Source organism: Phyllostomus discolor, chromosome 14 (genome assembly GCF_004126475.2).
Source record: "Phyllostomus discolor isolate MPI-MPIP mPhyDis1 chromosome 14, mPhyDis1.pri.v3, whole genome shotgun sequence".
Classification (NCBI taxonomy): domain Eukaryota; kingdom Metazoa; phylum Chordata; class Mammalia; order Chiroptera; family Phyllostomidae; genus Phyllostomus; species Phyllostomus discolor.
The window spans coordinates 14,089,139-14,117,040 of NC_040916.2; the positions used below are offsets into that span (position 1 = coordinate 14,089,139).

The 27,902-nt window shown below is 40.3% G+C and overlaps 1 protein-coding gene across 6 annotated transcripts in view; it reads right to left on the reverse strand.

Annotated features, from left to right (window-relative positions):
* The window catches only part of HMCN1 (hemicentin 1), a 397,788-nt gene that overhangs the window by 210,960 nt on the left and 158,926 nt on the right, over nucleotides 1-27,902 (reverse strand). For 3 of the 6 annotated variants that reach the window (XM_036015314.1, XM_028530624.2, XM_036015318.1), the window contains exons 7-11: nucleotides 21,013-21,133; nucleotides 19,822-20,085; nucleotides 18,459-18,603; nucleotides 14,340-14,461; nucleotides 9,052-9,327 (exon numbers count right to left, since the gene is read on the reverse strand). In XM_036015314.1, the coding sequence (XP_035871207.1) occupies nucleotides 9,052-9,327; nucleotides 14,340-14,461; nucleotides 18,459-18,603; nucleotides 19,822-20,085; nucleotides 21,013-21,133 (928 nt within the window). Of the gene's footprint in view, nucleotides 1-9,051; nucleotides 9,328-14,339; nucleotides 14,462-18,458; nucleotides 18,604-19,821; nucleotides 20,086-21,012; nucleotides 21,134-27,902 lie in introns of those variants that run through there. The other 3 variants (XM_036015317.1, XM_036015316.1, XM_036015315.1) reach the window with 1 other exon arrangement.

A 27,902-nucleotide genomic window follows, 5' to 3' on the forward strand; every position in this document is an offset into this window, starting at 1 on the left:
TGCTCCAGGCCTCAATGGGAACAGTAATAGTGCCTCACTCACTATTATTGTGGATTAGCTAAATTAATATACAGAAACACTTAGAACAATTCCTGGCACATAGTAAGCATGATGTAATTTTAGCTATTATTAATATCTCATTATATTATAAAGTCTGACAAAAATGATAAAATCACTACTATAGTACGGTATTTAAAATACAGAGTTACCCTATGTTTCAGACTATAAAGACACACCACCCCCATTTGGGAGGAAAATGCAGCAGGGACCCTGCTCCTGCCTCCTGTGACCCTGCTCCCCCGCCGCCCCCCTCTCCACAGCGAGCCAGATAAGCTACATTCGGACTATAAGACTCACCCCCTTTTCCTCCCAGATTTTGGGGGGAGTGCATCTTACAGTTCAAAAAATACAGTACATGTATGTTATCTAAACATTCACAAGTAAACTTGATCATGGCTCCCACACTGGCATATTCTATTTAGATTACATGTCCTAATTAATAGATAATACTTTGTATTGGATTCTTCTGCAATCTGAGATGTTTCTAGATACTCAGATATATAGCAAATTTCAATATAATGAGATAAATTTCATTTCTCCACATCACTGATGGCAACAAGCATGGTAATACCTGTGTCATCTGGCACACGTTAAAAAGAATTATGATGATACAAGGAGCATATGGTTCTGATAATACCAACTTCATACTTAGTGAAGTAAGTCTGGTCATGAGGGACTTCATCCATCAGCTAGAGAAATATTTCCTTTTTCACTGCAATATTCTCTCTGGCAACGTGGACTCATTAACGACAGACAGCCCCCCTCTCCTGACGCCACAGGAGGCAGGTTAACACAGCTAATACTCACACAGACACGACGTGAAGGAGAAAGGGAGGCTTTGCCTGGCCCTTCGATGTCACGTGGCAGCGTGTGATTGAGCAGAAAATGTCAGTGACACACTGACTACGCCCCCATTTAACCAGGGTGCATGTGCTCATCGTCTTCAAAGATCCTCCTCATGCTCATGGGACAGCTAATAAAACCAACAGGAAGTGTTTTCTGTTCGCAGGTAAACCCACCCCCGTGTGAAGCCCTTCTCAGCCTCTGAGGAAGGAATGGCGTAGTGCCTGAGAATTAAAATCAAGCAGTGATTCCTCCAGGTTATCGTCATCCTCAACGCTGAGATTCCCAGCGAATCCTTACCCACAGGACAGCAACCTACACACACCTGGTACCTTTCCTATTAAAAAAATTCAATACTCTCATTTTTCTATTCATACTTACGAATGCTTTATTTTATCTTTTTATACTTTACCTCCCTGAACCTAAGGCCTGCTCACAGCATATACAGGCATTTCTGTACACAACGCAGAATGACAGAAAGACCTTGTTCAGGTCTGGGCTCTGCCCCTTGCTGGCTCTGCACCCTGGAGAGAGCCACCAACACGCCGAGACTCCGGTTCTTATGGACAACATCGAGTTACAGATAACACAGTCTGTGAGCGTTAGGTGACATTCATATCATGAGCTCTCGGAATGTTTAAATGTTTGTAGCTTTACTGGAGTCCTTTAGTGGGTGGCGGCGTCTGCTGATGCCTCATCTGCTCTGTCTCCCTGCAGCAGCCCGCACTGTGGAAGGATACCGCCCCCTGCTATCACGGGCCAGCATTTGTGCTCTCCCATACCCGGGCATCTTTCTCTGCTGCCCACTTAAATCCACCAGGCTTGACTTAACGTGCATTTTCTCATGGTCCATCTGTGCTGGACATTAAAACGTCCTTGCTGTAGAGCTTCTCTAACAATTTCTTGGACACTCGAGGTACTTACCATATTGCTGCATCCTTTCCTTTTCCTTTCACAGAGTAAATAATTCTAATTCTTGACCTTTCCTTATAACTTCTATTTAAAGACATTTTAACATTTCTGTCTTTGAAGCATTGAAGAAATATGATTCTTTCTACCTATAATTAAAGTGTTCTAACATCTTCACAGCACACAAGTGCCTTGAGTAGGAGGCAAAAGGAAATAAAATGTGGGATACTTATTTATACATTTCATTGCATGGAATTGCACTGAATTAACAGAAGCTTATCCTTAACCATGAAGTCAGTAGAACACATAGTATTTTTATAGTCCAAAAAATACAGTACATGTATATCATCTAGACACTCACAAGTAAACTTGATCATGGCTCGCACGCTGGCATATTCTATTTAGATTACACGTCCTAACTAATAGATAATACTTTATATTGGATTCTTCTGCAATCTGAGATGTTTCTAGATACTCAGATATACAGCAAATTTCAATATAATGGGATACATTTCATTCCTCCATATTTCACAGATGGCAACAAGCACAGTAATACCTGAGTCATCTGGCACACGTTAAAAAGACTTATGATGATACAAGGAGCATAGACAATACCAAGTTCATACTTAGTGAAGTAAGTCTGGTCATGAGGGACTTCATCCATCAGCTAGAGAAATATTTCCTTTTTCACTGCAATATTCTCAGATAAAGTAACTGAATATTCAGCTTTTCTCTTTGTAAACTTTATAGCCACCTAGAATGAATTTAGGAAAGCAAATATTTCTATGGTCAAACTATATGTTTTTTTTAATATCATTGCAATGAATACTTGATGCAAAACTTCACTAGAATATATTCCTTAAAATCCAAAGGCCTTCCACTCACTCCTTATTAGATCCTTAGTACAGAAGGCAACACAGTCAGTATCTTAACAGGGCCCCTTATTCATTTGTGCTGATTCACACTGGGACATCCAACTACCAAGGCAGTACACACAATTAACACTGGACAGAAAGTAATGATTTGGGGATTTTCATTTTATCTTTTCATCTCATCCAAATAAAATTCACAGACAGTGCACTAGCATTCACAATATACACATCCATGCCTCAGGTCAACCTCCAAAAATAAAAAGCTTTGATGTATTAAAATGTCTAGGAAAAGAATTGAGCTAATAGAAATGACTGTGATCGATAAGGGCTCCAAGGACTGTCAAGGAGAGACTAAGTCCAGGCCCAAATGGCTCTATGGCTTAGAACCAGCAGAAAACCAGCTCAATCCAACATGGCAACTAATTTCACCTTGCAGTGACCCCTAGCCTCATAATATGCTCATTGTAATACACTATGATGCTAAACGACACACATAGCCATGATTGGAAACAAAGGCCATATAAGGACACAACATGGCCAATGAAGCTCTTAGGAGAAATCTCCACCCCTTTCTTGAAAAATTCCTGAATATTCCTTCCCCTTATTGAATGCCCTGCCCCTCGATTAAACGAGCCCCAATTAAATAAGTGAATCTCACTAGAGAGGGGCTGCTCTGTCTGCGGAGTAGCCACTCTGTCTCCCTGCGTCACTAATAAACTCTCTTTCACTTTAAACTCCACGCTGGCTTGACTGATTTCTTTCATGCACAAAGGCAAGAGCCAACAGTGGGCAGTGGATCTCTGGGTACATGGACCCCTGGACCGCTTTCATCAGAAACAATTCTCTTACTCAAACACAGACAGAGACTCCCACAAACCAAAATGTATTCCTGTGAAACTTGTGTGAAGGGGCAAACTGAGGAAGATACTGATGAAATTTTCATGGCTCTCTCACTAGGCTAGCAAATGAAAAAAAATTATCAATGGAAATTCTGCACTATTTTTTTTTCAACCTCACTTTGCTTGGAAAGGATTTAAAACAGCTTACTCTGTAATATAAATCTTATAAAATTCCAGACCCCTGAGCTTTCCAAATATGAATTTTTGTAGTGTTGAAAAGTTCTAGCTTCACACTTTAAGTTCGGTTGCTTTATGACAGTTTTTATAGAACTCCCTATGGTGGACACCTGTTAAATATAAAAGAAATGTTTAAATATATGGAATAACTCCTGAAATTTTATAGTTACACGATAAACCTCCCAAGGAAGGAAAAGAGTCACAGATAATCTTGTCTGAAGGCCAAGCGAGGTCATCATCTCAACTCTTAGTCTTTGGGTAAATTTCATGCATTTATCAACTTAAATTAAATTTCATACTTTTGGGATAAAAATCACCTTGTTACTGTGCTTAGAGAAGAAAAATGTGTGGTCTTATGAAAGAAGTTGCTAGATGACTAGCAATTGCAGGAAAAGAAAATTTCATACTAGCAAAGTTTCTCAAAAGTAACCTTTTCCACTAACTTCCTTTATTAATTAAAGGAGGTTCTGCCTGCGCCATGAGCTTCTCAGTGGTGTGCTACCACGGTCTTTGGGAGTAGGGGCCATATTTGAACAAAGCTGAAAGCAAAATGCCAAAGACTAAGTCTATTTTTTTCTACATATGAAAACAGCAATTTAGCTAGCTCATCAGCACCCACAAATATAAGTAGTGCCTTGCACAGACAAGTGAAGAATGGTCCATTCCAGAGGGGAGAACAGTTAAATAGCCACCGTTTCTAGGATGAACAAACTTAGCCATGGCGGGGGGGGGGGGGGTTCTAGTGACCTAACTGCAATGGAAACATTAAAAAAAAGGAAAATCCCAGTGAAATCATATAATATCGAAAAGCTACAATCAATAAAAAATGACACCATGGACAAACTGTGTATGATCTTTTATCTCGCTATCAAGTAGTAGATTCTCTTAATGCTAATATATTTCAATGAGTTTTTCATTACTTTAAAAAGTAACACCTTTCTGCCCTGGCTGGCGTAGCTCAGTGGATTGAGTGCGGGCTGCGAACCAAAGTGTCGCAGGTTCGATTCCCAGCCAGGGTACATGCCTGGGTTGCAGGCCATGACCCCCAGCAACCGCACATTGATGTTTCTCTCTCTCTCTCTCTCTCTCTCTCTCTCTCTCTCTCTCTCTCTCTCTCCCCCCTCCCTTACCTCTCTAAAAATAAATAAATAAATAAAATCTTAAAAAAATTTAAAAAGTAACACCTTTCTAGCATGAGCTGATACCATTTCCCAGTTCTCCATACCTGGCAAGAATGCCCACTGCTCGGCACGCACTAATGGAACCGCTGTCATGTCTCTGTTTGACCTAACTGCACCGGAGCCGCAAACAAATGATCTCAGGAAGATTACTGTCTTCGCCAAGACAAACATTGTAGAGCCAGCGGTTTTAATCTAAGAGTACACACCACTAGATCTTTACTGCATTCTCTGCACTTCTAACTACATAAGTCAGATTAGCTGTTTCTTCTGTTAAATTGATGTTTGACCTAAACAATACTTTTATTTTCAGTCTTAATTTTTTGAAAGGCATTACTTCTTAATTTATTCTTTTTCTTTTTTTAAATTTTATTTTTCCCATTACCACTTATACCTCCTATACCCGATTTTCCCTCCACCCACCCGCCTGTCCCTGCGTCACCACACTGTTCCTCCTGTCCATGAGGGTTTTTCTCTTATGTCTCATTTTGCATTTATTTACTCTCTTAACTATATCTTAATTATTTTAATATAAAAGTGATAACGCAAATTTATATAATATTTGGCAAAGAAACACAAACATATTATCCTTACACAATTCAATTCATTAATAAAGTAATGTGCATTTTCAGGTATTTTAAAATACTCTTTACAGAAAGTTTTTAAAACAATCCATTCCTATTATTTTTTTCAGGTATGAAAAAGCATAAGTAAATAAGTCACTTACAGTTCCAGTGCTCCCAAAGAATCATATTCAGATTTTTGTATATATTAATCTATTGGTTTTTCTTTTAGCATAGCAGTGGGGCTTTCTACTTGTTTGCATAGGGGGAGTTTCAGTGTCATGGGCAAACCCTGCTTGAGGGTTATGAATTCCTTTCCTGAGTAATTTCCTGTGTCTAATTGTACCATTTCCCCCCCACTGTGGGGGATTCTCATGATGAAATAAGCACGCCCATCCATTCACATTCTCACATGCTCATCACTGGGACTTCAAACAGCCATAGTGTCTGAGAGCAGCATTTCCACTACAACAAGCTGAGATCCTAACAGCCACAGAGAAATTCACCAGTTCTTTGCACCATAGCCTCTCCGATTTTTGTATCTTTTCTTTTTCTTAAAAAAAACTATTTAAGGCATTGAACTAGCATTTTCAAGAAATCATTTAAAGAAGGTTATGTGTTGGGTATTTTTCCCAAATCCTTGAAAATCTGAGAAAGCTCTTTTGATTGCTTTTCATTAAAAAGGTAATTTAACTGGGTCTTAAATTCTTGGATCTCAATCGTTTCTTTCAAAACCACATGTGTCTTTCCCATTACGATGCCAATTAAGGTTTTCAATCGCAAACAACAGACACCAGTGCTGAATAACTTAAGCAGAAAATAAATTCACTGGACCCATATTTTTGAACTATAGACTCAAAAGGAACCTGGATATCAGGTAGAAACCAAAGGAGACTGGGCGTCTGAGAACACAGCCAATGTTATGCTAAAGAAACAGCCTGTTAGAATGATGGAGAAAGGCCACTGGGACATTTGTTTCTGCTGCTTCTGGGCTCAAGATTCCATGATGTTGCCAAAAGTGAGGTCTTTTTAGTGCCCGTGGTTTTAGCAAAGCCAAAATCCCGCTGGGAGCACCTGAGTGGCTAGTGGGGTCACGTGACCTGCCAAGGGATGGGGGACGGGAATTTTCTGATCTCATCTGTTTTCTGCTTCCCACAGATTTAATAAAGAATTTCTCTCCAAATTAGGGAAAGTGATCAGACCCTAAGACCAAAATACGACAAATACCCTCTGCAATTATTTTCTAGCCTTTAGCAAACCTGAGAAGTCTAATGCCCAGTTTAATTTTATTCTACTAAACAGCATATTGGGTTTTTCTGCATGCTTGTAGAGGTTTTTTCTTCATATAAGAAATTTAAAATTTCAGCCAGAATATGTCTAGATGCAGTTCTCCCTTCATTGACCTTGCTTGATTTGCTCACTCAGGACAATTTTTTCCCTCCCTACAAAAATTTTCTTCAATTATATCTTTGATGATTTCTTTACTTTTAGTTCTCTTTGCTATATACCCATACATGCTATATATCTCTAAATCTTAGATTGAAGTTCCATTCTCTGAATTATAACCCTATGTATATTAATATATTCAGATAGCTACAACTAACTAGAGTCTCTGATTTTTTATTAAACAGTGTCATCACGTTTGAAATATATTATTTTTTTAGATTCTCAAAACATCCTATTTTATCCATCTGGGTCCCTCAAACTCAAGGCCAACCAACTAGACAGACCATAAAATGATGCCTCTGAACAGAATTACACCAAGAGAGATTATACAAACTAGCCAGTAATCACGTCATCTCAGATGTGTTTATATTTTTGTCTTGTGTATTAGGTAACGTCTTACCTCAACACTTGTTTAAATCATTTGATAATAATTATGCTATTTTACCAAAAAGAAGAGCGTCAAGAGCTTCCCTTACAGATATACATTTCTAGATAATAGGGTTCATTCTAGAGAATAGATTCAAATGCTGTTTTCAGAACTTCTTGTCCATGACACCACCCGAGAGATCTATTATAAAAGCTGATTCCCAGGCCCCACGCTGGGCCTATGGGATTAGAATCTCAGAACGGAGGGTTAGAAGTTTGCTGTTTAAAAAATAAGTTCCTTGGGTAATTCCTTACTCATGAAAGTTGGAGAACCCCTGCTCAAGTTCACTAATAGTAACATACTAAAATGTGAACCTGAGTAAACAAGGAAGGCTCTGTTTGTATTTTGCAATCCTGTTCTAAAGGACTTCAGGTCAGGAACCAAAATCAAACTTCCATGAGCATTTATTCTATCTGAAATAATCAGTTTGGTAAAAAATAGTTTCAAAATGCTGGTAACTCAAGTTTCTCCTTGGATTGCCTCAAATTGTCTAGGCAGCTGACCGTGTGGAAATGCAGCGAACACTTTCCATTGTTCCCTCGAGGTTTCCCCAGATCAGCGAACAACAGGCACTCATTCGGACCGCAGGACATAACTCCCAGTGAGAAAACGAGGATCAGATGTCCACCGTGTTATTAGTGCTCAGGGAACTTTCACTTTTCTGCCATTCATAACATTCAAAAAGCCAGCCCTGAAACTCAATGGTCAGTCTCTTAGGTGACCTCGTTAAAAAAAATCATCTGACAGTGTGACTTCAGGCATGGTATTGCATGCGGTTGTTTCTAATGCCACAACCAAACAGCCAGACCCAATTCTGATGTAATCGGCCTCCCGCATCAAAGATTTGAAACGAAGTATTCTGCTGAGGCAGCAACCGAACCTTTCAACCGAACAGGGAACAACTGCCAAAGGTAATTTGCTCACGATATTAAGACTCCCGGCTGGTCTGTAGACATTTAGAAGCCAACTATGATTCTATTGAAAGAGATGCTTTGGAACAGCTTCTGATCTTAATGTGATGGTCCTGAGTAATACACATATTTAGTGGCTATTAAACCATTGTTAACACACTTGTTTTCAGCTATCAGAACATTTAGTCTAGGTTAGACATAATTCAAGTTTGGCTTACCATTAGCTTATTTTCAATAAGCACTCGTGTGTGTGTGTGTGTGTGTGTGTGTGTGTGTAAGATAAACGAGGTAAAAACAACTCTGCTAAACTTTCAAGAAAATCAAACCAAGATGAGAAACATCCTAAACCTTAATTAAAACAATGCAAGTACATTAATTAGATATGACACTAATATACGCAAATTGGGAAGAAATTTTTGGAACCGGTCATGAAAACAATTAGATTTTTTAAATCTGCATGATAGATTGGAGAATTTAAAACTATTAAATCATCTTCAGACAATTTTCTATTTATATTTCTTTGAAGTTAGAGTGTTCCACTACTAGGATTAGTTGTGTTTGCTTTCAAGTCACATATTGATTGCTGATGTTTTAGTTTCCAGGTGGGTCAGCTTTAGACCGACCACTCACGATCCACAAGCATTCTATCATTCAAACTGTAATTGTCTGGGCAGATACTGTCCCTCTCGGGCCAGCTTAAGGGAACAGAGATCAAAGGAAGCGACAGGAAGACACTCTACCCCGGAAGCTATCATCAGCACAGTACCTTGCACTGTAAGGAAAACGGACGCAGCGGATGACCCTCCTTCGCTGGCAACCAGGCACTGGTACTCTCCAGCATCCGTGACCTTGACCGTCCTGAGCTCCAGGGAGAGGTTGGCCAAGAGCCGCATCCGTGCTGGGTCTGCTGGTCTGATATCTCTGTCGTTCCTCTGCCAGGTTAGATTGTAACCCACAGTGCTGATGACGACACACGTCAAAACCGCCCTTTCTCCAGGGGCCACTGTGACATTGCTTGGCACTTGGATGACCGGAGGGGGCTCTGTGCAAAACGGAGAGATTTCAATCAGGAGACCCAAAAGCTGGTTTATGCTCACTATAAGATGCTCACTTATGGATGTGGTTTAAAAATGGAATGAGTATGTATCAAATATCTAGTAGAAAAGATGCAGTACAACAGAACTTACTCATTAATACATTTCTATCACCTCAAGAAAGTTATCTAGTTGCAAGATGCTTTACAAATAGAGCATATTTACATACCAAAGTGCATTCAAGTCTAAATCTATAAATTATTTAAAAAGACATGGCAAAAGGATATGACTAGATTAATGTAGGATTAGAATAAATGAAATCCTGATTTGAGTTTTAAAGAAAGTAAATTTTAAGATTTTTAATTTGAAAATATTTATCCCCAAGTATTGCACACCTGAAATCTATATAATTTTATTAACCAATGTCACCCCAATAAATTTAATCAAAAATATTTATTTACTGTTTTACAGGAAATAGCACATAAAATATGGTCGATGTGGCAAAGATAAGATACAACCTTATTAACAAGATATAACGCTATAACAGTAGCGTTAGACAAAGAGTTTCCTCCAGCAGGGATGGAGAACATTTTCGTTTAAGAAGGATAAGCTAACAGTAGGGACAGACCTTTAATAAAACTGTATATACACAGAGCCGTGTACACAAAGGTGCTAATGCACACACATTTCAGATGTGGTCAAAGCCACTTACTAAAACTGTTTAACCAATATTTCTAGAGAGAGTGACTTAGTGCTCGAGTTTGCCTTCAGAATAAATCTAACTGTGCTTTTAAAGCTCACTCTGCCCAAATGCTTCCAAATGATCTGCTGTAGCAAACCGTTACCGAGTCCTAACACAGCAATAAAATCTGTGGTGAGCTATGCTAGCTGGAAACCCGTAAGTCTGTTTTAGTTTAACTATAAAAGAGTACCAGATACTCAAACTATCCTTCTTGATTTAAAACGACATATAAGTGCAGCTGAATATCATAAGCCTAGAATAAAACCTGGAAGCAATATGCCAAAACCACAGTGGTTATCTCAGTGAAAGAAATGTGGGTATATTCCAGATTTTCCTTTATTTATCCTTGTTTCCCAAACATTTTTAGAGGAGTGTGTGCTATTTTAAATTATAAAAAATAAACATATATTTTATCATTCTGCTGTGTTTCTAAAATCTCTTATGGAAACAGCTGGTGAATCGAGCGGAGCGAGTACACGGCGATGTTAGCAGGCTCTGATTGGAGTCTGGCTAGGTTTGACAGACAAAACACAGGATGCTTTGTTGAATTTGAACTTCAGACAAATAGCAAATGATATTTTAGTACAGCTGGGTCTCACGGAATAGTTGGGACACACTTCCATGAAATGCAAACTTCACTGGGCATCCTACGTTTTTATCTGCTAAATCTGGCGAACATAACAGGCCTAGTTCTACCCCTATTTGTGTGACCTTAGACAAGTCAGCTAAGCACAGTGTCTGTTCTCCAACTGAACATGAGATGATTGAGTCTGGTCATCCTAAAGGCCCCTTCTAATGCCAAGGTTCTCTGATCTAACATACAAGGCGGTATGATTCTATGATTCTAACATACAAGACCCACCGAGGATCTGGGAGTGATTATTTGTGTGTCTGTGTTCACACTCTATCAAAATCTTTCTGAGACCACAAAGTAGGGTGGCAGGGCTGGGACCTGAGGCTGAGACCCAGGCTAGGGGGGATTCAGCAGCGGGCAGAGGTTTAAGGCTGGCAGGTTAAGCAAAAGTCAGCCCAGAAGGAAATGCCCACTCTTTCAAGTTCAAAGGGGTACGTGCTTTGTTGCTTTTGTTGTTAGAGTCATTGTCATTGCCATCACTACTTTATTTTTTAAACAATCTTCTTTAACCAGACCAGGTATTTTTATAAGATTTGTAGAAAATGTGGGAGCCATGTGATGGATACATGCCTAGATCTCCCTTAGGGACCAAGGCTCTCATTTCTCCAGCTGCTGTGCTGGTTGGCTAAGGACAGCTCATTGTCAAGGTGGCTCCCACACTCAGGGTTAGGTCCCCTTTCCAGTGGGCCCACTTCCAGCGGCCACATGATGAGGGAAGAAAGGCCCAGTCCTCTGGCCTCAGCCCGGGGTCATCCCAGCTCCAGAGTTCCCTGTGGGGTCCGCTGAGGCTCCTGCTGTGTCTACATCCCAATCTAATTTCTCCCACTTCCTCACTCCCTCACAGGTGCTTTTATCTAGAAAATTCCCCAGTAATCCTCTTTCAGGCAAAGTCTGCCTCAGAGTCTATTTCTTCTTCAAATAGAAACTCAGATGCACATAAAGCAATTTTCTAATAACACACAGGAACAGGTGAGATTTGACATATGGCATACAATACCACCGCCGCATAAATACCTAGAGACAATAAATTTCATGCACGCTGAAAGATTTATGCATACATCAATAAATTTGGTAGGGATGGGGAAGATGATCAAAGAGAATTACAGCAGTTTACAGAAGAAATCAAGATAACAAACTACCAGAAAAAGCCTGGCTCTGGGAGGGTGAAGGGCCGTCATTCCTCAGTAAATAAAAAAAAAATGACGGAGGTAGGGTTAGGGGACCAGAGAACCTCGAGCTGGAGAGAGAAGGAATGGCAAGCACAGGCCTTGTGACATTAGGTGAAGGTCGCCTGAGGTCAAGAGAGTCAGGAGGCCAGGAACCTTCTCACTACCCACGCAGCTGACCATGAGTGGGTCCCTTGCCTGCTCTGGGCTTCCGTTTCTTTAGTTACAATAGGATGAGGTGGCATAACATTATTTTCAAATCTTACCTTGTTCTAAAAGAGATTCCTGTAACTGTAATTTTAGATTGCCTGTCACTGACATGCTATTGACACATTTTCTCATTTCCATACTTTACCTAAGCCTATAATTTTAGTTTTTTGTGTGTTTCCACATACACACACATACGTGCCTATGCTGGGGTTGGGGGACTGTCTTAATAAAGAAATTCAGTAGAGAAAATCAATATAACCTTGTAAGAGCACTAAACTAAGTTATCAAATACCACTTGAAAATAATTGTTTCTTGCTTCTGCAGTTTTTAAAATTAGTTTCTATACGTGTATGTGCAATTAAAGAAACATATAATGCTTTTTACATTTTAAATAATCAATAACCAACATTTCCAATGAACCAAAAATCTTTAAACATGTACGCTAGAAGAAAATGTTGAAAATAATTGCAGTAACACATTGGTGGAACTTCAGTTTTCCTTTCAACTGCTCTTGGGTGCTCTCTGACTTCACAAACTAATGCCCACAGTGATACTATATCATTATCTCATAATGCCGTGTTTCCTAACACCACCATCTGAAATGTAAGATCCACCTACCCTGTGACTTCGCACCTGATTCCAGTGGGGAAGGTTGATTCAGACGTGGGCGCGGATTTGAGGAGGGCAGGTTAAGTAAGAAATGTCCACTCTTTCAAGTCTAAAGGGGCACTTGCTTATTATCATCGCTGCCATTACCACCCACACTCCTGCTTCCTTCTTTCATAACTGACTGAGTGGGACGTAATCTCTGAAAACTGGCGCAGGCGCAGTGGAACTTCCGAGCGATACCACCGCTTGGCTGGCACAGATTTGCACTAGAAGGGCCTGGGCAGATCACACACACACAGAAGTTGCTGACCCCAGAAAGCCCAATTCCTCGCAGTCAGTTCCTCAGTTCTTGCTGGCACTTCCCCGCTATGTGTGCAAGATGTCTGAATCAACTCACTCAAGCCTCTCTCCCTGTTGTCCTTCCCTTAATTAATATTGCTGGGAAAACAACTGCAGGGCACACGTGTTTGTTTTCCCAGAAGCTGAGGAATGTTGACACAATTCCAATGCTTTTCATAATGACTGGAGATGAAAAAAAATGGATGCTTTATGATGCATGTCAACTTGCTAAATCGTTCCAGAGGACGAGCTTTGTTTTTCTAAGAATAAGAGAACACAAATAATTTACTGCAAGAAGCACATGCTTGCACGCCTCTGTTTTAAAGTTCAGCTTGGACTTACTGATAACAAACATAAATCCTGGTCTCCTACATAATTATGAAGCTTCTTTTATCTTAAACAGTCTCCAGCAAATACACACCAGTACTAAAAGGAGGTACAGACATTGTTAGAAACTCAGTGACCCCATGAAGGTCAGAGTGCGGGTACTACTGAATGCTCAGCAACGCTAGTCTACAAGGCAGGCAGAGAATAAGTCAGTCAAAACAATCCAATAAATTCTAAATATATGCTGGATAAGTGGTTTCAATTCTGGTCACTGATTATAGATGGTAGGGGTTTTTTTTTGTTTGTTTCTAAGACTTCTGGGACAGTAAACATAATATTTTTCACTCAATGATATTCTACCTGATAAAATAATCTGAGCCTTGTCTCCCCTTTATTCATGGGAAACACACTATCTAAATGTAAAATAATGAGCTGGTCTTCTGCTCTTCTTAATACTAATCTTCTAGCCACTGAGGTCCTGTGTTTCTTGGATATGATCACTTTCATTATTGTCTTCAATTTCGATTTCAGAATCCATTCATAAAAGCACTCTGCTCATTATGAATATGGGAGAAGAGAATAGAAAAGCTAACCTTAATATTATCACAACAGATCCCTTCCTTTTTCAATTTCATTTTTTCCAAAAGAAAATGTTATATGGCCGTGACAAAACTGATTTATTAAGCCTTTATAATAATAATGTTGATAACAACATAATAACAAGAGCTGGTGTCTATTATGTGTTTCTAGGTGCCAGACTCCCTCCTCAGTGTGTTACACATACTATCTCGTTTAATTCTCACAGCTTCTCCGTGTGATACTATTACCGTTCTTATCCTCAATTTATAGTTAGAAACCAAGACACTGAGTCCATAAGTAATCGGCCCAAGGAAGGTCACATAACTAGTGAATGGAGGTGCCGGATATGCAAACACCCCGTTTCCACAGCTGCATTAATACTCAGGCAACTGCAAAGCAATTAGCGACAATCACCTGACACATCAAAAAATGTCTGCGCTCGTCCAGTCCCCGCACTGCTGACGGCGATGCACTCATAGGAGCCTTCGTCCGACAGGGTGACCTTTTCAATGTCCCAGGTCACAGTGGCAGATTCCCTGGGGTAAGAAAACAGAAGCATTTGTAGTTACTATAAAAACAAGACCCAGTGGAAAGTACTGATTCCACTATTTGTTCTGAAGTCTCCATTGAAAAGACACCACAAAGAGACTAAGCCCTTGCTGGGTGGCTCACTTGGTTAGTGTGTTGTCCCGATATGCCAAGGTTGCAAGTTCGATCGCTGGTCAGGACACATACACAAGTCAACCAATGAATGTGTAAAGGGGTGGAAAACAAATCAGTGTTTCTCCCTCCCTCTTTCTCTTGAAAAATCAAATACATACATACATACATACATACATACATACATACATAAAACTGCAGAGTTCATTCTAGCTTAAAATTATACAACTTTGATATTTTGGCTAAAAAGTTAAGCTACTCTGAGCAAAGAGACAATAAGTTATGGAGATTGTAAGTTTCTTCAGGGAAATATGTCCTGGCCATGTCAAAATACAAGATAAAGATCTGTTGCAGAAATACTCCTGAAATCTTCTCTCTTTCCTTATCATTACCAGTTTGGGGGCACGTTCAGTGACGTTCTTAAATAAACCAATCAACCAGTTTGAAGGTAGAAAATATTTTTAATTCCAATAAGATAAATACTTTTTAACTTCCTTATACAGAAGTTCCATATAAGGCTATACACTATATGGTTCAATCTATGTATACATTTTTAAAATTTTCGTTTCATAGTCAAACTTGTCATCTATGTAAAAAAATGCTTTGCTGTATTGTGTATTCATTCACTTAATAAGTATTTATACTTGGTTCTCTAACACTGTTGAAATTATTTCTCATTGAGTAACAGAAGTTCAATTCTTATTTAGAAGACTTCAATAATCCATAAAACAGGCATTATTTTGTTTTAAAATGTGATTGAAATGCATAAATATTTTCATAATTTTTCTTATAATCACCCATAGCTCTTTTTATAACCTTTTTAAACCTGCAAGATACAGGTGAGATAAAAAATCCCATTGCAAAGTCAAGACAGCCACCGGAGTCAGAAACTGTGTCACAGGGCCTCACAGTAAAACCTCCAGCTCTCCTGCCACCCAGAGGAACCACGCCCATCGCCAAACAAGCACGAAGGAATACCTGGGCTCTGGGTGCATGGCCAGCACTATACTAGAGTTGGGAAGAGAACGTTAAGGCACAGGTTCCTGTTATCAGAAAAGTCAGAAACGAAACAATATCGATGTTCCATAGACCTTAGTAACCGGGAATATTCAGTGAATGCCATTGCCTTTCAACTGTGTATGCACCAGGTGCCAGCAGTCCTTGTCATCACATTCAGAAGAAAACGGAAGGGCACTGGACTCTGGGCTGTACTGATCCCCTGAGCTGGATCTTGGATGCTTACTGGCAGTACACCACATCCAATGTCACTGCCTGGAGGCACTGGAAAGTTCCAGAAAGGCAGACATTCAAAATGCGTGCTTCTGCGGTGTCCTTTGCAGCGCCCACTTCAGAGCCGAATACACAGGGTCCGGCACAAATAACACCCCTTGTTATTTTATTACAAAATCATAAGCATGCAGTTCTGTAACATAACAATATCACCCTCAAGCACACCACGTGGCATTTCAGGTGACATGTTCCAATGGCTGCCCACCTCGTGGGAGACATTCCCGGACCCCACCCACCACACTCAATGGCGTTCCTTTTGCTGGACCTTGTATGTTAGGATCCATCAAAAGCCTTACACGTGGGAAATTAGAACAGAAAGTGACAATTTTTCTAGCCCCAAACCCCTCCTTTTCAAAAAGAGGAAGTTGGGATCCAGAAAGAAAAAGTAATTCGTTCAAAGGCACATAACCGGTGTACAGATTGCTCGAAGAATGTTCTTTACAGTTGTCCCAGGTTCTCTCATTTATGACTATTACATGAAAATAATCCTCTCCTTCATGCAGCCTTCTCAGCTGACATTAAGACAATATGGCCACAATAAAAAGTTTTGCAGGGATGGCCTTGGAATAGGGGAGAGAACATGTCAAATGAAAATGTGTTTTCCTGTTAATGCAAACTATTTATCTTACATTCCCCTAGTGAGCATAGTGATTCACGTGACAAAGATTCAGTCATCTGTCTCAAGTTATTAGGAAATTTAGTTCAGAGATGTGTGAGCGGATCAGGATTTGAGTATCAATCTATCATCACCCATGCCTAATTCTGTCTTTCGCCTCTCACATCCCCAAACCCCCCAATATAAGTCAGCAAGGCATGCCACATCTCTGCATCACAGGGCTGGAAAAATGAGAGAATGCATTCTTGTGGCTTACCTCCCAGAAACTGCATGGAATTAATGAATTAATGTTTATAGAGAATCTCATGTCTTTGAAAAATGTTACTATTTAAACATAAAGCAGAATGTTTTGACTTCATCAGTCAGATATGTGGCTTCAGCATTTGATACCCTGGTCAGTTAGGTTTGATTTATAGTTATTAAATATGCAGCTAAGTAAATCATCAAGATATACTACGTGAGAAAAAAGTGGCAGGAAATAATGCAGTGAAGTCTTTAAATAGTGGAAAAACGTATAAATTTATAAGGTGCATTCCTGCCATAGTTTTCACTTACAATGACCACCCCAGAAAGACACTGTATAAACTGTCAAATATTTAACAACTTAGGGAAGTTATTTATATTCATTTTGAATTAACAGTATAAAAGTTTTGTACTATAATTCCTACAGTTTTTTTCAAAATGTAAAATATGTGTTTCATAGTGAGTTAAAAAAAATGAACGTTTTCCAGAATATCCCCTATTTTTCAAGGTCTACTTAATTTTTATTAGATGACTTATATTTGTCTTAAAAAGTTCCCCATTGTCACAAGGACAGTCGGTGCCCTCTACCTGGCCCCCTGCCCTTGTTACACAGGGTGGGGCAAAAGTAGGCCCCACCCTGTATAACAGTTGTTTGAATGGAAAATAATACAATAAAAAAATAAATAACGATAGAATAATAAACTCTGTTTCCCACACTCACAATCGTGGGCAAAAGCGTTTGCCCAGCCCACCCCCCGTGGACACACAGGCCAGAGCTCCGTCTCACACCCCACCCCGGCATACGCCTCTTCTCCCTGCCCTCGCCCTGACCTGTCTCCACCTGGCTCGCGGGGCTCCAGCCACACCGCTGCCTTCCCGCCCTTCCTCCCCACACGCCCTGTGCATTTGCCGGTCCTAGTGTATGCATGCTCTTTCCTGACGTCTGCGCAACCATCTCTCTCACCAGGTACAGGCCTTTGCACAAAAGATGCCCCTTCTCCTGAATTTTAAAATGACAACTTGACCCAAACCACATGCACCCCACCTACGGGCACTGCTCGTCCTGATTAGCCTGCTCCGCATTTCGCCTTAACCCTGATCAGATTCACTTATCATAACACTTGGACTCTGACTCGGAGACGTCAGATTCCGGGAAGCCAGCTGAGCTTAAGCTTCCAGGCCTCACATCGGTGAGGACCATCCCAGGGCTCAGTGCCTAACTTTGCGTTCATACTTTTGTATTCCTTGACTTAACAAGGGACCCTCCAATTGCATAAAATTCAGATTCTAGCATTTATTATAGTAAAATATTATATGTATCATCTTTCTGTCTTCCTTCATCACAGTACAAGCTGCACAAGGCACAGACCTGTGTCTGTTTTGTCCACTGCTCCATTCCAAGGCTATAGAGCAAATAAATAAGAATTTCTAATAAAAAGCACATTACAGTAAGTGTCTTCTACAAATAAGTATTATCTGTATTAAAATTTTTTATTTATTGATTTTGGAGTGAGAGGGAGGGAGGGAGGGAGGGACATCGATTTGTTGTTCCACTTATTCTTTCACTCACTGGTTGGTTCTTATGTATGCCCAGCTAAGGATCAAACCTGCAACCCTGGCATATCAGGACCACGCTCTAACCAACTGAGCTACCTGGCCAGGGCCAGAGTTATTTGTATGTAGAAGTTTAATGCTATAAATTATTAATAGAAACATGTACCCACTTCAGATACTGGTCCACTCCAAGCAAGATTCCATTTCTGACAAAGCTCAAGGTAAAGGGCAGAAGACTTTCCACAGAGCAGGGAATTCGGCCCGGCTGAAGGTAGTACCCTGGGGTGTTCGTGGCCATTGTAACTTTGGGGGCATCTGGGGGGAAAGAACGTGGGTGAGAAGGGTACAGTGGTCCTGGGGACTTCCTTCCTCTTACGCCGTTCAACAGCTTCATTCTTAAATTCTTCTGGGAAGTCTTCTGTATTCCAGTTAATCTACATCACTAAAAATCACTTTAGTTATCTTTCTTTGCTCAAAGCTTATTCATTTCAATGTCTGCATGAACCCTGTACTAAAGTATTCACTGAACCGAAGACTCCTTGATTTTTCAATGTGACATTATTTCCATCCTACCAAGACAGAAATAGAAGCTACCAAATGAGTCACAATATACCACCAACCATAGAAAACATTTTGTTTATAACAATGTAAATATATGAAAAGAGCCTACATTTTAGAATGGAATTCATAGGGTGATTATTTTTCTGAAAAGAATGGAAACATTTACCCTTAAGAATCTAATAGATTTGAATATTCAAATCAGGGGCTGAGACGACTGACTTTGGACACTGTGAATGAGGGAACATTGATGTTGGACCCATTCTACAACCTTAAACGATGGCCATAAAGTTTTTCCTGAATGTCCCAAATCCCAGCCTCATGCATACGTGTTATCCCTCCATCCAATACTACAATGTCAGAAACAATCCCATATCTTTCGCTATAGTTCTAAGGCTTTGGTCAGAGTTTAGTCATCATCCTGAAGAAACAGCTCAAGTACAGACAAATTGAAAAGCTACCTGAGGCCTACAAATAATCTCTAAGCTGTGATATCATCTCTAGCCAAGAGCAAACAGTAAGTAACCAGTTTATTAACTAACCAACCAATTTACCAGATAGAGGCAGAATCATCATCAATTGTTTGCAATGAACTACTGTCAACAAAGTAGAAGGTTTCTGACAATTGTACATAAACAGTTCATTTGGCCAATTTAGACAGCTTATTCAAACATGAAACACATATGCCAGGCTTTGGAGGCGGAGTAAGAGCACCCAAATTTCCCAGTTTGACTTCTTACACTGATTGACAGAAGAAAAATGTCTAGTTCTATAATCAGTGAGACTTAGCATGTAACTTGGGATGTGCTCTTTTAGAGTTAAGGAAAGTTACATAACCTATGTGTAACTGCCCATCAACTCGGTAACCCAGTAACAATGGGAGGATATTATTTTTAACTCTATTCTTTATCTACAGGACCACACCCTCCTCCATTAAGCTATCAGTGCTGCGGTGTGAATAAAATGGTGTCTCACCTGGGACAATACTGGAAAAGGAGACACTGGATACTCTCTGGAAGAGATAACCATCCTTATCGTAACCTGCTACCTTGAGGAAAAAAGCTTCATTTGGTGGTAGGAAGTCAGAAATATTCCATATGCCGTAAGGTTTCCGATCCGGGTCATATTTAACAGGAATAGTCTTCAGAGAACTGCCTGAGATGCTCAGAAGTTCAAGACGGTCTACTCTAGCGGGGACAGAAATTCCAGAAGTATTCAGAAGCACGTAGGTAGGTATCCCTACAAGAGAAAGACTCGGTTATTATTTATACATACTGAGGTTTGATATCCAGTAAGTTTTGGCATTATAACAACAGATAAGTAGTATCAGAAGTATGACTACCACAGAATGCCCTACAAATTGTGGTGCAGTTGCAGAATCTTTTCTACATAAAAGATAGGTGATTCGTGATAAAAGAAACTTAGAAAATCTTAAGTGATTATTTTTGTAGTCTTTTAACTATGTGTAGAAAAATTAGACTTGTGAATATTGTTATATGATGTTTGATTACAGGAGTATTTTTAAAGTTCACTATTTGTATCCATCCAGTAACTGCAGCAATAAAAATAAGTGAACAACCACCAGAAAAAGAAACTTGAAGAGTCATAGTAGGACTGAGCTCTTTTTATAGCTCTGATACTACAAATAATCATGCACAAGGAAGAGGGAGAACACATTTTAAAAACTAGCAATAATTTCACCTGTGAACATATAATGATACGTAATATCTTTAACTCTTTAGCCATATATACATGCACACACAATACACCTTTCACTGTGACAAGACTTCATAGATGTTAGCGAGGGAAAGTCTTGAGATCTAGGTCAGTAGTTTTCCAAGTTTACTAAGTGCAGGAATGACCAGGGAAACTCCCTGAAGAGCCTATTCCCAGACCCCACCTCCTGTGGGTCTAATGCAGGTGATCTGGGGCAGGCAGGGCCCAGGACTCTTAATTTCTGACCATCTCCCTGAGTGATCCTAGTCTCGCTGGTCTTGGGACTACATGTTGAAAAGCAGTGACTAGGCCAAGAGTGCCATCATGTTTAAAGATGCTCTGTTTCCCAATTTTATTGACTAGAACAGAATCATAAAATCACAGACATTCTGAGAAATAGTTTCATTTGGACATCTAGCACACCAACTTAAGTAATATGCACATACAAACCTTGCACTGGTCTGCTGCCTGTTTTTTTGAAGTCCAGCGTGGGCTTTCGGGAAAAACCAGCTCGGAAATCAATGGTGCTGAGGCCGGTGATGCGAACAGAGTGCCTTCCGCTGCTGGAAGTCTGAAAATGTTTAAGGACAAACCCCGTCAGGAGCTGATCCAGGATGCTGGCCACGCTGATCAGCAGCATGCGAGACCACAAGGGGTTTATTAAGATCGATGTCCAATAAGTGAGGCTTTGATTTGAGTATTCTGAACTTAACTATGACTCCATATCTTACATGCATGTTTTATAATACATATTCCAGGGGACTGCTCTAAAATACAATTCAGGCCCTGACCTAATCGTATGGTGTGGCTCAGTGGGCTGGGCATCCTTCCACAAAGTGAAAGGTTGGCGGTTCCATTCCCAGGCAGGAACATGCTTGGATTGTGGGTTTGGTCCCCAGTTGGGGAGTGTACATGAGACAACCAATCCATGTTTCTCTCTCTCATCACTGCTTTTCTCCCTCTCTTTCTCCCTCCCTTCTTGCCTCTCTAAAAATAAACGAATAAAACCTTTTTTAAAAATACAATTCAGTAACATATTGCCTACCCAATGGTAAACGATACAGGTGTTTAGTCACTAGCAAGTGAACGCAAAGTCAGTCTGTAAAAGCCCTCTGGGGACACGGATCTTAGTTTCGTTCACTGAGGTCACAGGGTCAATAGATGATCAGCAAATATTGAGGAAATGCATTAGTGAGGAGATATTCTCCCCTAAACACCATTCGGGTTCCATGAAGAAAGCTATTTCCTGTCCCTGTGTTTCTGAGAAGACACAGCCAGGACAAGCGTGGGAGGTAACAGCGAGGCAAACCTCGGCGACCAGCACGCTTGGCTCAGTAGAGTCCCAGCCAAGGCACTCGGTGCTTCAGACACAGGTATGCGTGAGACGTGGTCCTCACCCTCTAAGAGCTCGTGGCTAGTGAGGGAGACAGATGGGTGAATGGGAACCTTTAGTACGATGCGGTGGACGGAAGAGGGGCTACATACTAAACCTGACAAGCTCAGAGGAGGGGGTGGCCTTACAAACTCCGACACCCAAAGTAACCACATAGGATGGTCTGAGTTAACACTTTCTAATTAAGCGCAGGTCATGGCTGGTAGTCAGGTCCCAGGGTGATATTTTTCCCTCACAAAGGACAGTCTTCACCATCACTGAGCCTGGTTTTTGTCTTTGTGGTTGCTTTTTCATTTTGTTTTGTTTTGTTGTGTTTTATTTGAATATAACATAACATACCTGATGACATGCCTTTGGAATATCAAAGTCATTTCCTTCACCCCCTCAAAGCACAACCACCAGAGCACAGACCACAAATCCCCTCATTGTTATTATCATGTCAATTGTTGACTGTTAATTATCCTTTACCCACAAATATAAAGAAGTTTGTGTCTATCCGATTTACTTTTTATCCAGTCCCAGAGATTCCAACTCCACCCGGCTTTGCTTTCTCCTGCCTCCCGGATCTATCACCTGCGGGCTTCACATAACCCGGGTACGGCTCCTCCTTTGATGGTACTGCATGAAATAAGGTGGGTACCTGCCGTTCGCTGGAGCATTTTCTCAATCCATTGAGATTTCGCTTCCTGGCAATTGGCATTAGTTTGGCTCAAATAAACTCATAAAAATTCTTACAGGTTTGGACATTTCTTATGTTGACAATGTTGTGATAGAAATATATAACACATACACAGAAATACATAAAAGGTGCAGAGACTAGCCTATTGCTCAGCTTCAACCTCTAAAGCAGATGGTGGCTGGTCTAAATGGTGAATGACACCTAAGGACCGAAGCAATTCATGTGCGTAAATAATAAACAGTGTTAGGGCCACGGGATAAAACAATAATGCTACCATTTATTCCTCATGTTCTTTATGCCCAGATGCATTAAATACACTGGCTTATTTAATTCTCATTGCAACTCTCTCAGATATATATCATCCCTATCCCCACTGCACAGGTAAGGAGGTCACCAAGATTTTGTCTGAAAAGAAAATAACTACAGGACAGCACCATTTAAGCAGAAGCAGAAGACGGGACTGAGAGAAAAGCATTCACATGATAACAGCAGGGCACCAAATACATATCCGAGTGTCAATACCTATGTAGGCATCAGAGCAATGACAGAATGCAAGCCACACAGTAGTCCCTAAATCACTGTGGCTTCTTATTATTTGGCAGTGAGGAGAGGGAGGGGGAAAGGACGTGCCTGCGTTACTAGCAAATTGATTCCTCATGGAGCAGAATCTGCAAGCACTCAAAGAGAAGGCGAATGACGTGAAGAAAAAGAAAATACACGCGTCTTCATTATATCAGTGCTGTTGCATTCTTAACCTAAATGCTGCTAACTCCTACGGCTCAGTTTCACAAGGGTGACAGAGGGTTGTGTGTGTAAGCGGAGGGGTCTCGATGGTGCCACTTACTTCCTTATTTCTAAAGGAAAATGTATTAGAAGTTCTACAGAATAGACACAAAAAAGGAAACTAAGGACTGTGATCTTATTTAATATAGGGGATTTCCTTTAGAGTTATAAAAAACCTCTCTAATTTCAGCTGTTTTAGACAAGGTGCAGCTTTACTGAAGACACTATATTGCCAACTGATTTCATGGAGGACAAATGGCCCATATTGTGATGAGTTGCTTCAGATCTGTATACTGACATCATGTACCGCCATCAGTAGCCTTGCTGCTCAGAAAGTCGCCTATGCTAAAGCGGCTGTTGAGGCTACAAAGACAAATGCGGCACCATTTGTCAAAGGTGACAAAAGGTGAACACTGCTCTTAAGTGTTCATCATCTGCCATGTGTCCTGTGTGCACAGCAACTGACCACGAATCCATGTGGGAGAAGGGGTGCTTATTATCTAAGTGAGAAGATTAAACATCACCCAAGTGTTTGAAAACAAGTTATCCTCTGTTGCTAAATGATACATTAAAATAAAATGAAGTTGATGATAGGGAGCCCCTTATAATCTCTACCAAATTATCGTAAAACAGATTAATTTTCATCCTTCAAATACCATACTAACAAGGTATGTGGAAATAAGAACACAGGTTAACTATTCTCCGAGCAATGCTAAGAACATGAAAGGCAGTAAGTCCAAAATTTTTGTTACATGCATGTAAACAGTAGGAATGTCTGCACAGAAGTTCAGGGTTGATAAATAAAAGGTGTTTCCAAGTGAGTTGTTTTTTTATGCACAACTATATCCAACACTGGAGTAATCAGGATAATGGGAGGGGAGCAAAGGACATCACAAATAAACTAAAATTATGTTTTAAATATAATAAAAAGAAAAAATGAACTAAGTTAGTTAAAAATGACCTCTGATATCCATGCATGCAATTAACATTTTTAATCATTCTCTTAAAATATTGCAATGACATTAGGACAATGTTTTAGGAATATAAAACATCACATTAAATTTCTTGGTGAAAACTGCCAATACTTTATTATTTTAGTCTTTTTTTAAGTAAGCTATTATTTCACTCTCTTTCTTAGTTGATCTCCCTTTTTCAAGTTTTAGTGTTACAGGAACATAAAGGTTTCACGTATAACAGTGGTAAGACAAGCCAGTAAATGAAAAAAGGAGAAAGAACTTCTAACATATGCAAAACACATTCTGTACATCAGGCTAAATCTTTGACATAAATGATCTCCTCTAATCTTCAAAACAAGGCCCTGTGAGATAGTATTATCATTTTCCTCATTTCACAGCTCATGGAGGTTGAGTCGCTTGCTTAAATCACAGGAGCGCAGGCGGCAGAGCCCGGTGTGAACTCAGTGGGGCTCCAGGAACCAGCCCGGGCAGCTACTGCCTGCCTTTCAGGGGATCATCTCAATAGATTGGGTTGCGCTGGTTTCAGTTAAGGCTGAAATATGCTGAAGTGCCCTACATGGTAGAACATAATATAAAACTGCTGAGAGAATCCTGGAGTGAGAAGCAAAGTGAAATGGGGAAGGAGGAGGTTGGGGTCAAGGAGAGAGCAGAAGGGCCCAAGGTGCTTCAAGACATGTCCCAGACCTACAGGAAAATCTGCTACTGTCACAAAATGATGGCTGTTAGTGGATTGCCTGCTCACCTTTTGAAGGGGTGGAGCTGTGCCATGCATCAAAGTATGAAAAGTTATAATCAACACACAAATGATTAGGAGGCAAGGACACGATAGGAAAATAAGCTTCCAGGAAGCTCCAGAAATGCTGGGAGAAGGCTTTGGAATCTAACATGTGATGGACACGGCGGGGCTGGGAGAGCACTGAATGATAGGAAGGTCTTGGAGGAACAGAGACAATTCAGCTAATTCCGTAACTGGGTCAAGCAGAAAGGACGTCCCACTGCATATTTCTTCCCCACTCTTCCCTTCCAAACGATTTTAGCCATCTTAGTAGCATGTGTCTATACATGCAATAAAATTAGTAAGACCAAAATTGCTGACTTAATGTTTTTTAAGTCCTCAGCCAAGGATATTTTTATTGATTTTAGACAGAAAGGGAGAAAAAGCGAGTGAAAGAGAAACATCAGTCAATTGCCCTCCATACATGGCCCAATGGGGGATCAAACCCACAACCTTTAGGCCTATGGGACAATGCTCCAACCAACTGGCCACCTGGCCAGGGCTCATTTAATTTTTTTTATTTGGTCTTTAATCTGTGGGCTACCATAAAATTAGAATTTGGCTCCAAAAAGCATCTTCCCAGCACAGAACTTCTTGAAGTGTCACTCCTGAACAGAGCCAGCCTAACCTCATGGCTTCTGTCATTTTTTGAAGAAGAGAGATACCTAGGATCAGCCTAGTGACTCCAAGCATAACAGGACATTTTCTAGGAACTAGACCCTGGACAGGGTTTGTATGGGCTGGAAATTCTGGGAGTTGTATTTCAATCAACATGTTTATTCACACAATTTTCAGAAGTTCACAATGAGCTACGTGACTTCTCTGAGTGAGATGCCATGTCGGTCGAGCGTGGAAGGGCCCGAGTCAGAATCACACAGGCTGCTGCAACGTGAGCAAAACAGAGGCAAACATGAGGTTGTACTAGACACCTTCAACCAGACTAAAACTGTAAACAGGTCACCTTCATTCACAAAGCAGTAACGGGAAAGGGGCAGAGGGGACCAGAGTCTAGATTTCTGAATTGGAGTGAATGAGGGATCAGGGCAGGCTGAAGGCCCAAGGAGCAAGCACCATGGAGAGCTCCAGGGAAAATCAGTGGCTCCTCCTGATGCCTTCTTGGTCAGCTCCATTGCAGATGGATCTACTTCTGAGTTTACGGATGACAAGCTATTCAATACCTCTCTATACCAAAAGCCCATTAAGGCAATAGTGATGTCATGTTCATCACCTACAAAATAATACTTGATAGGCACTGAACACATGTAGGTTTAATAAATATTAAAGTCACCCCAATGCCTAATGGTGTTGCTTTTCCTGAGATTCTCCTAGGACCAGCTAACGTCAGACTCATCAAGAATTCTTTGAATTTTTCTAGAAGCATTAGGTAAAGCATGATCACCCATAACCTCATAAAATTCTGTTATATCCAAAACTATTTTATAGCGCCATAATGAAAAACTGAGGTTCAAAAAATGATTACTTGCCTAGGTTTATACTGCATGTTAAATTGCAATTATTCCAAGTTCCATACTCTTTCTATAGTACCTAAGTCTATGCATCACATTTTAGGATAGTGCAATCTCCGGGCTGACTCGGACCTTACGGCATAGAGGACAATAACACACTCCAACTATTCATTTGCCATTCTACATTTCTACACACACTTTCATTTAGGAGGAGTCAGGTTAGCGAGTGTTACCAAACTGCTCTTCGAAAAAAGAAAGCCCTAATTTTTAGCACTTTCCAATTTCTGTGGTGTAAATGCTACTGCCATGGCTGATTTCAAGCTCCCAGCACAATATCACTGACACAGAAACGGGAAGAGAAAGGGCGTGATCGACTCTCCATGAGTCAGTGTCAGATGCTGTTAAGCCATGACAATAGTTCAGGCCAATGTGATAGGAAGGGAATGAGAAGGCGTGTCTGTCACTCTCAAAAATGTCTGTCTCACCCTCGAAGTAACACAAATTCCTTCTCTTTTTGAAACTCAAGTACATTCTCCAGTCTCTACCTCACTAAAGTAACTAAAGAACCTGCATGTTGTACATTATGATGGTGCCTCCATCACCCGGGGCTACTAAGTGATTGTGTGAAGTCGGATGTCATGGCAACCCCCCGGGGACCTGGACCATGAGTGAGGAATCAGCTTTCTTGTACTGAGCCATTGAGAGTTCCTCCTAGCGCCAAATATGAAGTCTGCCCTTTTATAAATTCAGCTGAAATGTGATTAACAGAGCTGGCTTTCGTTTCTCCAAAAGAGTTTCAGTGTTTCATGAAATAACAAATAAGCCCAAATTTAAAAAGAAAAAAAATAATGTGTATCCGCATTAATAGAAAGTGTAGATACAATTTACACTTATTCAAGAAGAATAATTTAATTAATTCCTGCATCTGAAACATTTAAGTACTTTACCAAATTTAATTTAACTATGACAATTTTAAGTAGGTATTTAATTTCTCCCCATCTGTCTCAGACTTAGAGATGTTAGGTAATTTCCTCAAGGTCAAAAAGATATTAAGTCATGGATCTTGAATTACATTAGACACCCAGCTCCTTTCCAAGTATTTGTTCTTAAATGACATACCAGTCTTTACAAATTAAAGAATACGATGGTTTCAATCAAACGTTTAATGAGAATTTACTCAGGCTAGGCATCGTGCCAGACACAAAGACATAATAATGCCAGATAGATTTAAATACTCTAATTTTATTAGGCATTTTATGTTCACGGA